This window comes from Sander vitreus, chromosome 7 (genome assembly GCF_031162955.1).
Source record: "Sander vitreus isolate 19-12246 chromosome 7, sanVit1, whole genome shotgun sequence".
Classification (NCBI taxonomy): Eukaryota; Metazoa; Chordata; class Actinopteri; order Perciformes; family Percidae; genus Sander; species Sander vitreus.
In genome coordinates, this window is record NC_135861.1 from 22,079,651 (window position 1) to 22,094,368 (window position 14,718).

The 14,718-nt window shown below is 41.0% G+C and overlaps 3 protein-coding genes across 6 annotated transcripts; 1 reads left to right on the top strand and 2 right to left on the bottom strand.

Moving 5' to 3' along the window:
* The first annotated feature begins 552 nt into the window (after window positions 1-552).
* Window positions 553-3,782, top strand: gp9 (glycoprotein IX platelet). Its single transcript, XM_078255375.1, has 2 exons — window positions 553-731; window positions 1,024-3,782. The coding sequence occupies exon 2, from the start codon at window positions 1,025-1,027 to the stop codon at window positions 1,763-1,765; it is 741 nt and encodes a 246-aa protein (XP_078111501.1). The 5' UTR covers window positions 553-731; window position 1,024; the 3' UTR covers window positions 1,766-3,782.
* Window positions 3,779-8,734, bottom strand: LOC144521084 (haloacid dehalogenase-like hydrolase domain-containing 5). 2 transcript variants are annotated; one of them, XM_078255373.1, is made up of 9 exons: window positions 8,455-8,734; window positions 7,466-7,522; window positions 6,328-6,531; window positions 6,035-6,147; window positions 5,845-5,938; window positions 5,701-5,734; window positions 5,429-5,603; window positions 5,115-5,303; window positions 3,779-4,475 (listed from the first exon to the last, which is right to left on the bottom strand). In XM_078255373.1, exons 1-9 carry the CDS (start codon window positions 8,572-8,574, stop codon window positions 4,079-4,081), a joined length of 1,383 nt encoding a protein of 460 aa, XP_078111499.1. In that variant the 5' UTR covers window positions 8,575-8,734; the 3' UTR covers window positions 3,779-4,078. The 2 variants fall into 2 exon arrangements, with proteins under 2 accessions (XP_078111499.1, XP_078111500.1); XM_078255374.1 differs by lacking the exon at window positions 7,466-7,522 and having other exon boundaries at window positions 8,455-8,730.
* Window positions 8,735-9,654: 920 nt separating this feature from the next.
* Window positions 9,655-11,740, bottom strand: cnbpa (CCHC-type zinc finger, nucleic acid binding protein a). Of its 3 annotated transcripts, none has more exons than XM_078255377.1 (4): window positions 11,598-11,740; window positions 11,213-11,278; window positions 10,785-10,983; window positions 9,655-10,634 (listed from the first exon to the last, which is right to left on the bottom strand). In XM_078255377.1, exons 1-4 carry the CDS (start codon window positions 11,731-11,733, stop codon window positions 10,517-10,519), a joined length of 519 nt encoding a protein of 172 aa, XP_078111503.1. In that variant the 5' UTR covers window positions 11,734-11,740; the 3' UTR covers window positions 9,655-10,516. The 3 variants fall into 3 exon arrangements, with proteins under 3 accessions (XP_078111503.1, XP_078111504.1, XP_078111502.1); XM_078255378.1 differs by having other exon boundaries at window positions 9,655-10,598; window positions 11,592-11,740; XM_078255376.1 differs by having other exon boundaries at window positions 11,592-11,739.
* Window positions 11,741-14,718: the final 2,978 nt, after the last annotated feature.

Genomic DNA, 14,718 nt, shown 5'->3' on the forward strand with positions numbered 1-14,718 from the left:
ATATCTTCCACTTCCAGACTCCAGCATTACTTTCCATTTCTTAGTATTGCAGCATTTCCACTAGAGGGCATGCATTAAAGTGCTACCAAATTAAAAGAAAAAACTATGCCATTACACCACCTATGGGTGAAAAGTGCACCTGCTACACAGGTAGTTCCTCATAGGATCAGCCTGTGAAAATGATTGTTCTTACCTCTCAGCTTTAATCCACTTCTCTGAAGTTATGGAAGCGTGACATTTTTTCTTGGATTGTAGATTTTCTGTCCATTCTGCTTTGCAGCTCAAGATTTCCATTAAGAAACATTGGCTCTTTGGCCTTAAGCTCATTTAGTATTTGGCTTTCAAAATATCTCATAGGTAAATTCACATGCTCCCAGCTGTATGTTGCAGTAAAGTACCCCCTGTGCCCTCAGCACTGCAGTGGATGTCAGTAACAAACATTGTGTGGGAGTGCTTCAGATAGCCTCTGACTGTTTTTAATAGATAAACTCTTATCTCCTTTAAGCAGATAGGTTTCCTCCATGTTAAATGTGCCATAACCGTGCAGTGTTATTGGTGCGTTCCTTACACTGACGTTGCTCTGTATTAAGTGTGCGATTATTCTGTTTAATAACATGTTACGAAACAGGGACACCTTGAGTCCAGGAGACTTTTTGTATTACTCAAATGCAACATTGGACTATAGCAGTGAACATATAATTACATTTTAAGGATGACTGGCAGCACAAGAGGTAACTTCTAAGTTGTTTTGACTTTTATTCATTTAAACAAATACATTGACTTTGTCATTTGTCTATAACTCTTTACTACAAAGGATACACAGACGTGTTTAATATCATTCATTGATGTAGTCACTTTTGACATAAACAGTTAAATCAAGACTCTGAGATAGTTTGTTTGTTGCTTCATGTTAATATTGTTCTAATACACAACTTTATGGGCACTGCCCCCCCCCCACACCATTCCTATTATTAACTGGAAATTACAATGCAAATAGGGAATAACCTTTTCCTCATCCTGCAGGATGCTCTCCGGTTTAAGCTTAGCTGTCTTCCTTGTCTGGGCCACATTAAGCACACGCACTACTGGTCAACCCTGCCGATGTTCAGCCCTCTACCCTGCTGGCCTGCAGGTCAACTGCAGCTTTTTAAACCTCATGGAGCTGCCTCATCTGCCCTCAGACACCACAGAGCTCAATGTGCAGAACAACCAGCTCATCTCGTTGACTCCAGGCCTCTTTGACAGACTGGTTGGTCTGAAAAAGGTCTCACTATCTGGGAACCCCTTTCATTGTGACTGTAGGATCCAATACCTGAGGAACTGGTTACTGAAGAACAGGGATGTTGTCTCCAAGGAGCCCACCTGTTCCAGTCCAAGCTCTGTGTCTCAGAGAGCCATCACTGAACTCAGCGACGACTACTTTTCTTCCTGTGCCCTGGCAGGCTGTACTTACGGGACTTATAGCACTGTGATGGGAGTGATGCTATGCTGCCTCATTGTTCTGCTTCTGTGGAGCTTGAGACTAGCCAAAACGTGCACATTCACTCTGTACATATATGAGAGACATTTGGGATTTGAGGCCGACTCTTTGCGCTCACTGAAGCCCAAACACAGGAGGAGGCTGCACACTGCACAGTCAGAGGTCAGCATGGATTCCCTCACGTGTGCAGAGGATCTAGAAAAAACACTTATCAACATGGAGTTACTGCCACAAGTACTGGATGTGTTGCACAAGAAGCACAATATAAAGCTAAAGGCTACCTGAGGGACCTACTACAGTGAAATTACAAAAAACAATACGAGTGGCAAATAGAATTAACGGCAGCGCAACGGATTTCTTTGTTTTTTGCAATAAAGTTATTTTTAAAAGGTGCAATATGTAATATATTTACTGTATTAAATTCAAAAATGACTACAATATGTCATCAGATATTAAAGAAATATGCTAAGCTAAAATACTATCTTTTCTGACAATAATGCTTGTTATCAACTGACCATTTTGACAGTCAGGCCAGGTTGCCAGATTTCTGTAAAAACGCAAACCCAGCGCGATACAGCTGTAGTACAGCCATGGAAGCAGCAAACAAATGCACGAGATCAATGGAGATCGATTCTACCCGACCTAAGAAAAAACTTGGCATGTTTCTAAAAGTTGCATAACCAGAGATGTAACAAACCCTGGGTAAATATTGTATTTGTATTTGAAAGATGGAGACAGCTTAGAGGCTAAAAGGACGCCGAGTTGGCTAATTTCCTCCTGAACAGGTAAGCATTAGCTTCAGGCTAATTTATCACAGCTACTAGGGATGTGCATTTTCGGTCATTTCAACATTTGTGTACTCACATTGAATAGAGTACTCATTGGTTACTCACAAAAACAATTGAGACACAGCCAGTAAAGTGATCCCGACTGGTCCTGGCTAATGCCGACATGCTAACAAGCGATAACCGCTAACGGTACCGGAGGACCAGGCAAGCGGGCCACGGCTGATTACAACGTAGCCAGTTCAGCGGCTGTAGCCGACAAACGGTGAGTGATTTTATGCCTAGAAAGGGTGGCTGTAAATCGGGTAGAGAGGACCATGAACTTGCGCTGTTTTTAGCGGTTGTTGCCGTCATTTTAAGCTGAGAAAGTGTGTCTGTCAGTCTCGTAGAGAGGACAGTGACGCAGTGGTGTTTTTAGCAGTTGATGGCGTAATTTTAAACCGAGAAAGTGTGTCTGGCAGTCGGGTAGAGAGGACAGGAGGTAGTGGTGTTTTTAGCGACTGTTGAATTTGGACTGCAGTAACTAATTTAAACTGTCAGTATTAGATACACATTGAACCTTTAATGCTAAACCGCTACACTAATGTCTCTGGAGACTTCTGGGTAACTGACATTTTTTTCTCACAAGGCAATTTTATTCTGGGACATTTTACTCATTTAAGCAGGAAATGCACCAGATAAATGCATAATAAAGAAAAGAAATGTGTACATTACAGATACACTAGATTATTGAAGACTAGTTTGGCTTCTAAATTTTTTGGAAAAGCCTAGATATTCACGCATTTGTCTTACAACCGATCTGTCAGTCCTACGGAACAAGAAGACTGAGCTAGTTGAGTATTAAGAGCATACTGTATAGATGGTGCATAACTTGTAGAAAAATCTACCCAGGTGCTGTCTGTTACAGTTACCTCAATATCTTGGCCATTTCTGTTAAGTTGTGGATAATTTTTTTGATTGAAAAAAAACAACACACAGGCAGTTTGCAAAGCAAGTTTAACGAGTCCTTATAAGTTTTTACGCTAATGTATTTACAATGAGTGAAATACTACAAATGATTAAAAATGAAGTGGTAAAGGTTTTGATTGTATCTAAATGTCTATATAGTTTTGCTTTTGGAATTACAATTTGAAGCATAAAAAATAATTTCTACATCATAATTAACAGGGTATGGCAGGAAAATACGGTAACATTTAACAAAGATGAAAGTCTGATCTGTGCAAATACTGGTCAAGGCTCTCATAATGCAGACAGACAGTACTATTAGAGGACAATACAGCACATCAAACTGTTGTTTTTACAGTACAAGTTTTACTCTCATGTTCATGCATAGAACTTCCAGAATAAATGGGTAAACAAATTATTAAAATTGTAATAATAAAAAGTCACCATGGGAATAAGGGTCAACGGTTATCTGAATAGGCTTCTTAAAAACACTGGTAAATTCCTGTAATAAATATAAGGATGATTTCAGGATTTGAACATTATCTAAAACATTGCTATCATCTAAAATAAAACTTAGTAGGGTCAAATAAGGCAGTTCCTTAAATGTTTCCAGAATGAAAACAGGTAATAAAAAGGTAATCACAAATATAATGTTAAAGAGCAGTTGACAGTAATAGTTACATGATTAATTCTCTCAAGTTTTTCTCAATGATGAAAGTTTAGAAGATGACCCATTTTTTGTCTGCCAATGTCCACAGTGTACGGCTCCTGCAGGTTTATGCATTGAGTGGTTTACCCAGTGTAATGCTCCACCTCCCCCTCCCAACTATAGGACCTCCATAATCACACAACACCTGTTGGTTAAACTCTACTGAGGCACAAACTTCTCCAGCTCAAAGATGCGGTCTACAGCTTCTGCCACATCATGCACAATGTGGTCTGGCTCCACTAGCGCAGGGTCAAATCTGAAGTCCCGGTGGCCGTGGAACACAGTCTCTTTGATGCAGTGACTTGCATCCGACGGCACTTCTACGTTGGGGTTGTACACCCCTGTGCAAACTAGGACAGACTTACAGGAAGTGGCAGAGGGCAGCGCTAGCTCGCTCTCCCACAGATTGTCCCTCTCCTCCTCCTGGGGCACTGCAGTGGTGGACCCTCTGGCGGAGGCCATCTTAGCAACAGCTTTGGGGTTCTTTCGAGTAACTCTCTCCTCCAGGTAGCGGTTGTATAGATTGGCGCCATAGATGTCAGTCATAATGTTATCTCTAAGAGTACAGAAGGGAAGAGATTACTCAGTGCCTCAGGCGGTATGCATAAAGCTAGCCTACAGTAGATACTTATTTGTGCAAGAATGTGTTTATTTTCTGCTGTTCAATGCTACTCCGCCGACGAAAGAGCAATTACAGCAATTGCTGGAACAACACAACCACAACAATCGTGATAAAAAGTTGAAGTGAAACTTGCAAGTTCTGAAAAGGAAGGTGTGATATGTTTACTTGTGGGCAGTTGAAAGGAGGGCGTTTTTGTATTTTCATAATGTTTCTCACCAGATAAGAGCAACGCCTCAGCATTTCAGTTTGGTAAAATTGCAAACCTAAGCACTAAAATGTGAGCACACACACACACACACACACACTTTTAAAAACTTTTTAAAAAGAGGTTAACTCAATTTTAGTATTCAGTTATTGTTCCTTCTCTCTGCATCTTTTAATTACTTACATGTGCATTAATAATAATAATAATAATAAATCAAATATATCGCTTTTTTTTTTTAGGTACTCAAAGTCACATTGTCATCAGACTGTCAAAAGTGAATTCTGATCATGTTGGTCTCATCGCTTCTTTAGTTTATTCCATATGATGTTAACTACATTTGCAATAAAGAATAAAACATAGGGTCTTACCCTATAGCATAAAGGGAAGTGACGGGAAGTTTCCATTGCATCTGCATGGCCTGGGTTCTGATGAGGTACTCTGCAAAATGGTAGGTCAGCTCACTCGGTTTTCCCATGAGCGCCTCATACTTCAGGTCTTTACCTGTTATCTTCTTATAGATGTTCTCTAGGCAAACAAGAAATGTCCCATGGCCAAACCTGAACCAAATGAAAGACAAAGGGATATATACTTTTACATTTGGCAGTTTTTAAATCTGTGCTTTAGTTGCTAATGTTAATAAATGAAATCCTTCTTTTAACTGTTGTGTGACAGCGCTGGTTACCGTGGAGAATGTGCCTCAGCCATCCACATGAGGTCCATGTTGCAGGCCAGCAGGGGGAGATGAGGCACGTTTTGGGTTTGGTGAACACTGCTAAGGTTCCCTTTGGTCAACAAGATGTCAATTATCAGCTGGAGGTTGGTCTCCCATCGAATTGGCTCCCCAAACAGAACCACGGCTGTATGTAAAATTAAAATAGTAACATTAAATCTGACAAAGCCGATGCCGAGGAATAACTATGAATCTGACAGCTGATGAAAGGTACATGTTCTCACCATCAATCTTAGGCAGGTTGCCAACAGGATTGGACTGTAATGAAAAAAAGAAAAGCTAAACATGTGCTGTTGTTTATGACTAAAGAACAGTGTGATGTTTGCACTATCGACATCCAATTTCTGCACCACATTTCAATATCTCACCGGCAATTTGGGTCTCCTGTTGTGATCCACCATGTCCAGCAATGGGAATGATTCCCTCAGCATATCAACACTTACAACATTCGTAAAGCCCACGCTGAAGACAGTGTTAAGGACAAATGAAGTGTATTACGCAAACCTAATTTAAATGGATCGCAAACAGAAAACATAGCAAAGCAAGATTCCAGGATACTTTGTAGCAATTTCCAGGACTGGTCCCTGTCCTGACACCAGCACACACTTGTCATGAAACTTATTAAACATCCTCAGGGGACTGTGGGACATGATGACTTGATCTTGTGTAATCTGGAAATAGATAAGTGTTAGGTGATTTTAATAGCAGAGGTGAGAAGGGATACCAGATTAATATAAAAAAAAAAAAAATAAAAAAAAAAAAAAAAAGAAGTGCAGGTTTTGTGTCTCAGTTTGTTATATTCATTCTACATAGAACAGCTATGGAGCAATCTCAACAGTTTGATAACTCACAGGTACTCCCAGGATGTGAGAGAGCTGGTCTGCTTTTGTTTGTCGGAGGCAATTCCCTGCATTTGTGACAAACACAACTGGCAACACAAATTGTCCCTGAGAGTCGACCAACTTCTCAAACGCCTTCTTTGCAGCAGGGATTGGCATCCTTCCCCGGACAAGCACGCCATCAATGTCAAACAACAGCCCAAAGCTTGGCTGCGGCTGTAGAAGGAAAGGAATGGACAAAAACAAGTTAATGAGCCAAACTGCAGGCAATAGTTTTTCCAAGTAGAAAAACATAAGCAACAAAGTGTGGATGAAGGAGGTTGACTGATCGATATGATGGTGTAAGGGAATGAAAGATAAAGTGGAGAATTTGTAACCCTGCACAATAATCAAAGGCTCCTCTTCTACACAAATTGCCATGTTTAAAGACTTAAATTTACATTCTAGTATGTATAATGCATGTGAAAATTGTTTCCACACATCATAGTGTATTTCTAATAACATATTAGGGACAGAGCTGACTCTGGTCTTGAGTACGACATAATATAGGCCCTTTATTATTTTGGCAACATAAGGGGCAGCCATACACTCACCTAAAGGATTATTAGGAACACCTGTTAAATTTCTTGTTAATGCAATTATCTAATACCAATCACATGGCAGCTGCTTCAATGCATTTAGGGGTGTGTTCCTGGTCAAGACAATCTCCTGAACTCCAAACTGAATGTCAGAATGGGAATGAAAGGTGATCTAAGCAACTATGAGCGTAGTACGGTTGTTGGTGCCAGACGGGCTGGTCTGAGTATTTCACAATCTGCTCAGTTACTGGGATTTTCACGCACAACCATTTCTAGGGTTTACAAAGAATGGTCTGAAAAAGGAAAACATCCAGTATGCGGCAGTCCTGTGGGCGAAAATGCCTCGTTGATGCTAGAGATCAGATGAGAATGGGCTGACGATTCCAGCTGATAGAAGATCAACTTTGACTCAAATAACCACTCGTTACAACCGAGGTATGCAGTAAAGCATTTGTGAAGCCACAAAACGCACATCCTTGAGGCAGATGGGCTACACCAGCAGAAGACCCCACCGGATACCACTCATCTCCACTAAAAATAGGAAAATGAGGCTACAATTTGCACAAGCTCACCAAAATTGGACAGTTGAAGACTGTAAAAATGTTGCCTGGTCTGATGAGTCTCGATTTCTGTTGAGACATTCAGATGGTAGAGTCAGAATTTGGTGTAAACAGAATGAGAACATGGATCCGTTATGCCTTGTTACCACTGTGCAGGTTGGTGGTGGTGTAATGGTGTGGGGATGTTTTCTTGGCACACTTTAGGCCCCTTAGTACCAATTGGGCATCGTTTAAATGCCACAGCCTACCTGAGCATTGTTTCTGACCATGTCCATATACCCATCCTCTGATGGCTACTTCCAGCAGGATAATGCACCATAATTTCAAATTGGTTTCTTGAAAATGACAATGAGTTCACTGTACTAAAATGGCCCCCACAGACACCAGATCTTAACCCAATAGAACATCTTTGGGATGTGGTGGAACGGGAGTTTGTGCCCTGGATGTGCATCCCACAAATCTCCATCAACTGCAAGATGCTATCCTATCGATATGGCACATTATTTCTAAAGAATGCTTCCAGCACCTTGTTGAATGCCACGAAGAATTAAGGCAGTTATGAAGGCGAAAGGGGGTCAAACATGGTATTAGTAGGGTGTTCCTAATAATCCTTTAGGTGAGTGTAGATAATCCACAGTGGGAATCCTATGATGACACAGCAGTGGGGTACATGCATTGTTAGCATAAATAATCTTAAAGCCATCTCAATGTTTATGCGGTTACTGGGACTACAAAAAAACTGGGAACCCAGTGTATCTGCGATTGTTTTTCTCATGAGGGGAACCCAGTAGGCTACTGTAAGCTACATCTGCTGTTATCCTTGTTGTCAGATCCCCTGTTGTTCCTGCCAGCGCGTCCACATCTAAACATTGTAGCGTATGCAACGTCGACTTGATTTACCGTAGCAAACAATCTGAAACAACTACAAAGTACAAAGTATCGCCTTGTCAACAATGTATTGTTTGCATGAGTCCGAGGCGCAGCAACAGCTCGACCCGTACCTTGCTATTAGACTGATTTCCGCAAAACCCGCACCGAGAACCGACAATCACAGTTTTTCGTCTGGCTTGACGGTTACTCAGGGTGCTCAGGCCCCGGTAAAACGGCAGGAGTCCTCTCATCTCTTTTGTTTATCGCCGGGTTTAAAAAGAGAAAACAATATCAATCAAAACGACCCGGCGCGAAGCGAGAGCCGGCTCGGTCCGGCCGCGGTGGCTGATGAGCTTGTTTTTTTTTTTGGTTTTTTTTCGTCGTAGGTTTTCTCGCCTAGAATTTGACTGGGCGAGACCCGATGACGACATATGAGGAGTAGGAGGGCCCTTTGCTGCATCTCTGCCGGAAGAAGACGTAGAGCTATGAGAGCTGCATCTGCACTGCAACCTATGACTGCAACCCCCGCTGCCATTTTAGACACCGAGGTGGAGCTTTCTGTTTCTCGCACGCCACGCACACGCACCTCGATGAATCATGGGAGAGGGCTGCAGAAAAACACGAGCTCATTGATCGCCATTACCCACCCGAGCATTGTTTTCTATAAACAGGCTGTATATTTCATGGAATGTTTATTTATACCCAGTGCGACTCGCACAACATGGATACAGATTAACCATAAATATTTAATTCATTTTACTCCCCGACTTTTCCTTTATGGCACAGAACCATAAGCATGGTGTCACAGTGCAGCAGTCTGTCCTCATGTCCTAGAGGGGCCTCAGGGGTGGCTAAATTTGCTGCAGAGAACCAGAAGGAATTTGACTGGGAAATCTGACCTGACACCAGAATCCCCTTTCCAGTTTTACCCTACACACTCTGTGAGTTAAAGCTCCCTTTTTTACTGAAGAGTGGCTGCCCAAATTGAATGGCTGCTCATAATTCAGGGAAAATGTGGTCGGATTTTAGGGATCTAATGCTGCAGATGCCTTGCCGAGGTACATTAACCAAGGGCCGACAAGTAAAAGAGGAGCAAATGTACGTGGAACAAAGAAAGATCCACTTTGTGTACTGTTACCCTGCAGATCAGAATCAGTTATGTATGTCTAGGAGGTCATTTTGCATTTAAGCTTCTTTTTATACAGGCTCATGAGGTGATTATGCAGTATGTCAGACTCAGAGTACAACTTGAGACAGATCATTTGAGAATGGACAAACATCTGTAAAAGTAAGGCATTTTAAAAGAAGAAATTAAATATGACACCAGGTCCTCCCCGTGCTCCTCCAGCTTTATTGATAGTTTAAAATTACATTTCTATTTTCTAGGACTTCAGTTGCACTTTCCTTCCGACTTAAAAACTGAGTACAAGCAAATGGTATTTATACAGTAGTCTAAGTGATATTGTACAAAAATAACATTTTGATTTCTGTGAAAACATTTTTTCATTCCCAAATAACTCCTAATTCTGCTGACAACTGCTCTTGATGTTAAATTTTGCCAAGGTAAAAAAACAAAAATTCCAAAGCCATTTTAAAAGAAAAAGTCTACCTTGGACTACCAAGTGATATTTAAATTGTAAACAGATTTCTATAAAAGAACGCGTTTCTTTTAATACCTCCAAAATGTTTATATCGTAGCAATATAACATGTGGTTTGTTATCGCCCGCTTAGCTGCTTGTAGGGCTGAAATGCATCATGTTATGAACTGTTTCCATGTCATACTCTCTTGGCCAACTCATATCCCACTAAAACAAACCAAAATAACCATACATGGAAGTTTGGTTTCCATTTACTCCCTTCTTCTATCTCATTTTACTGAGGCTCTCTTCCACAAGCTCAGAGGTCCTATAGATTCCCATATTTAGTCCCATTTATTCATCTCTGATCACCAGTGGCTTGGAAAGGGGGGTTCTTTAACAAAGCATTATACATAACACCGCTACCAAACTAAAACATTTTTGTATTGAATGCAGAAAGATATTTTTTCACCCCTTTCATTGTATTACATGTCGAGAGGCTCACTGGCCTGGGACTAGCCTCCGTTAGCCAACCTTTGGCCAGTGAAGAGGATTCAGAGAAAATAATACAACCAACCATCAATCTGAAAAAGGAGGGGCAACAGAGGGCACTGATTATGCACTGCCTTCAATGGTGCAATCTTTTGCCAGGTGGCCCGCCTTTCCGCAGTTGTAGCAGTTAGTCTCGCTGGCTTTACTGCAATGCACAGCAACGTGGCCAATATCGCCACACCTAGAGGATACGAAAGTCGTTAGCTCAAGTGAGAGACAATAAAAAGGCGTTCAAGTGAACATCAGAAAATTAAAATAGGAACACAATAAGCCTACTGTAAAGTTGTGAAGAGAAGACAGGGATTTAAAACAGGACTACGAGTCAACTCACCTGTAACATTTCACCTTATCGCAAAGTTTCTGGATGTGGCCAAACCCACCGCAGGAGTAGCACTTCTGCTCGTTGGCATGATCACAGTCACGGGCCATGTGGCCAGCTTTGCCGCAGGTGTAGCAGAGCTGCTCCCTCTCCTTTTTGGGCTCCTTGCAGTCGCGGGAAATGTGGCCACTCCTGTGGCAGTTGTAGCACGCTAAACAGAAGACATAAATAAAATAAACATACCCATTTGTCAAATATGTATTGCCATTTCAAAAAAAAGTTGGTTGTAAATAAATATTAAATCTTGTAGATACTATACTGTTATGTGTGTGTACCATGGAAATCAAAACGTAATTACTTCTGTAATGTGGTGTAAGAAAACACCACTTCACACCAACTAACTAGAACTGAAATGGAAGAATTAGAACTGCAATGCACACCATCCTCAGTTTGGTCACAGTCCCTGGCCATGTGTCCTTGGTCTCCACACCGATAACAGAACAGCTCTGGAATGACAGACAGATTAGTATGCAAAGATGAACAGAAGACAAGGTTTTAATTTATGGCTGCAACTCCCCAAGTGTTTCTCCTCAAATGAATATGTTCCATTGGGAATGCTGTAACAAGACCCATCTGTAACCCCACACTACAGCTACATAGGGAATAACACATTCTATTCAATTTTATTTATAGTGTCAAATTATAGCAGACATTGTCATGATAACATATGGTCTATGGTAAAGTGTAGTGAAAAATATGTATGCCAGATTATTGTAATAATTATTCTGTAGTGGGTGTGGCCTGAATATTAGATAGTACCCTTGCCTCGTCCCCGACCCCTGCCGCGTCCACCTCCACCACGTGCGCTTGGGCAATGCTTGACCCAATGCCCAGAGCGGCCACATCCAAAGCACTCGCTGCTACTGCTCATTTCCATTCTCTGAACAAAAACATGACACATATCAGTAAACAAAATGCAGTTAAAAGCAAAATCTTTATAGGAACTACTGAACTCTCACACCGTCTACACTGGGCGCATTTTAGCTGCGATTTTCAGCCATCTTTTCGCGCTTTTGCACCAAACACAAAAGGAAGACAATTCTTTTCAACTGGAAATGTGGCTATTATCTTGACATGCATCATCATAATATTCCATCTGTACGTTATAAATCCTACCTGGCACAGGCAAGAATTTGGGAGGATATTTATGCCAGTGTATATTGTTTTCATTTTCTACATTCTGGCTTTAATGAAGCTCTAAGCTTCATTAAAGTGACCTCTCATTCAACAATTAGCACATTACTCTTGTCACTAGTAGCCAAATCAGATTAGACTACTTCCAAACAGACTTACTAACACATTGAGTTTGTTTTATTTTAAATTGTGCAAAATAAACTGAAACCACAAAAAAAAAAAAATCTAAAAAACTAAATGTGCTTTTAGCTCTACAACACACATATTTAGCTATTTGTCATATGTGGTGCCTGTTGAACAATAAATCTTGCATTTTAACCAATGCAGCTGTTTACAAGCAGTAAATAGACAGCTGTTGCTGATGGTGGGATGTTTAAGCAGTGCAACCAGTTGTCATTAGTGCCATGTCATCAAGAATGACCTGATCATGGACATAATAATCTCATCAAAACCATTAATAAAAAAAATAAAAAAATCGGTTTCAGATTACGATTAAACACAATTCTTCATATCTGAGTACAGTACTCAACTGTCCCACCAGTACTGCACGAGTGAGTGAGTCTAGCATGGCTACCAGGGGGATCTAATCTACAATCAAACATGTACATTTTTCAGCTGTGGTGTCTATCATTATTGGCCATCAGACTACAACTAACTACTAAGCTAACTTACACGATTTCCTCAATGGAATCATGTTGTGATCGCCATAGGCCACACTTCTTTCGTTTGCTGACGGTGCTAAAGACATCAGGTCGGGAAGAATGTGAGTTAATGAGTAATCAAGCTCTAGCTAAGTGGAAAGTAACGTTACCCAGAAAACGATTTGGTACAACAAAACGAGGCATTTGGATTTAAGTAACCTGTGTATTACAGCAAAGTCTAACTTGTTGCTTCCAATACTTATAATGGCCATCCAAATGCACACCGGGCCTCGAGTTATGGCTTACATAATACTGTTTTACTAAACAGTTGCTGAAACAATGTTGCTTCTGTAGCCACAGAAGAGCTCGTTTCCACTGGAGTACAGACAGCTGAGTTTAGACCATCTTCGATCATTTAGTCCACCATGGTGCTACACGCCAACGATTAAACGGCACTATAGAAATGACCATGAAAGCATGCCGTGGGTTGTATGCTAAATTGGAAAGCTAGCTCCAGAGGGCAGTCCCATCACATCGTGTTATGATGAGCATCTGCTAAAATTGCAAGCCGGAGGACTACTTAAGATTAAAGATAACCCGAGTCGTTTTTTAAAGAATCTACGGACCATTGTCCACGTAAGTAAGCCAGACAACGTGTTTCCGATCTGAAACGGAATCAAATGCCAAAGGTTGAAGCTACGCTAACGTTGGCCTAGTCACGTTGATTTTTCTGCGTACTCGCGAGACACTGGTGCTGCTGGCTAGCACATGTTAGCACACCACCTCACGATCACGACCAAGAAGCACGGTTCAGTCGACGATCGGTCTTCTCCCTCTAGTTAGAAAGTGTCGGCCCGTCACTTAGGGCGATAAAGGGTTGCCGTAGATGATTTCCGCCGGGTATTCAAGTAAATATACCGTAAAAACAAAATTTCCCGCGCAGGGCGCACACACCAAAGTCGTTGTGACGAGCTAACGTTAGCAGGCCAGGCTGAAAACCCGATGCTTCGTTAGTAAGTCCAAACCAGTGCGTTTATAAACAAGAAACCCGACCAAACATCACATTTTCAGCTATTACCAGTTTTAACACGGGGTCGTTTCAAAGTTTACAGATGTATAATAAATACTGATTAAACACATTTTAGTGCTGTTTTATTGCTTACCTAGCTCTGTCAGTGTTTACGCCTCCTTCTTTGCGCTACATGCGGTGTGATGAACAGGAGTTCCTGAATTGCCATTCACAGTATCCAGTAAAAACCTGCACAATCATTGGTCACATACTCTGCAAGCAACCAATCAAACACGACAATGTCTGGACACCGCCTCTATGATTCAGCCAATCATGGAAACAGAATGGTCCCTTTTCCCTAGACTGGACTTATTTTTCCTACTTAATGAACAACATTAGGTAAGAAAGCAAGTAGCAATGTGCTACAACTGGTACTACTACGACTAAACTCACTATAAAGGTCATTCTTAATAAATGCTACCACTGTTTCTCGTTAAAACTAACCAGGCAGATGAATGTGTTGAAGTAAAAAGTGTATTAGAAGTGTGTGAAAAACAGACTAAAGTGGATCAGAATCTTTGATCTGAATCTGAGCAAATAAGGAACATCACTTTTTTTTTTTTGAATTATGAGTCAATTATAAGGCCCAGATCACTGGTGATCTGGTGGTCTTCTGATGAATAATAGGCTACATGAATAAATAAGAAGTAAATATAAAACACTGTGAAGTATACAATTTGTGCACTTCTTAAAACATCTGAAATTACCATGTATACTTAGTTTGTTTGAGAATGCCCCAAAGTTAAACTAATAAAAACACTGGGAAAAACAAAGAATCCTGAATTGTATTAAAGTGTACATAGACCTAAATAATAGCATAACAATCTAGCAATAGTGTGTATGTGTTTCAGACTAATTGTATAACCCTGATGCGAGCCCTTGTTGTTTAATGAATCCTGATTGCATCATATTTTAAATACAAGTGGACTGAAAGAGACAACAATCCATGGGAGCTGCAAGCATCTCAGCTAACTGGCCTGAGTGCTCAGTCAGATCAATAAGTGGGAAAGATGCATTCATGTCGGTCTTAAGGTGGCTTTTG

Coding starts and splice junctions, on each gene's coding strand:
- gp9 (XM_078255375.1), top strand. CDS start 1,025: ATGCTCTCCGGTTTAAGCTTAGCTGTCTTCCTTGTCTGGGCCACATTA.
- LOC144521084 (XM_078255373.1), bottom strand. CDS start 8,574: ATGAGAGGACTCCTGCCGTTTTACCGGGGCCTGAGCACCCTGAGTAAC. Junction 6,532..7,465: donor TCTTCAACTGTCCAATTTTG/GTGAGCTTGTGC, acceptor TTCCTTCTACAG/CCGCAGCCAAGCTTTGGGCT. Junction 5,604..5,700: donor CAACCTGCCTAAGATTGATG/GTGAGAACATGT, acceptor TTTTACATACAG/CCGTGGTTCTGTTTGGGGAG.
- cnbpa (XM_078255376.1), bottom strand. CDS start 11,733: ATGTGTCATGTTTTTGTTCAGAGAATGGAAATGAGCAGTAGCAGCGAG. Junction 11,279..11,591: donor GGGTCGGGGACGAGGCAAGG/GTACTATCTAAT, acceptor CTGTCATTCCAG/AGCTGTTCTGTTATCGGTGT. Junction 10,635..10,784: donor GATAAGGTGAAATGTTACAG/GTGAGTTGACTC, acceptor CGTATCCTCTAG/GTGTGGCGATATTGGCCACG.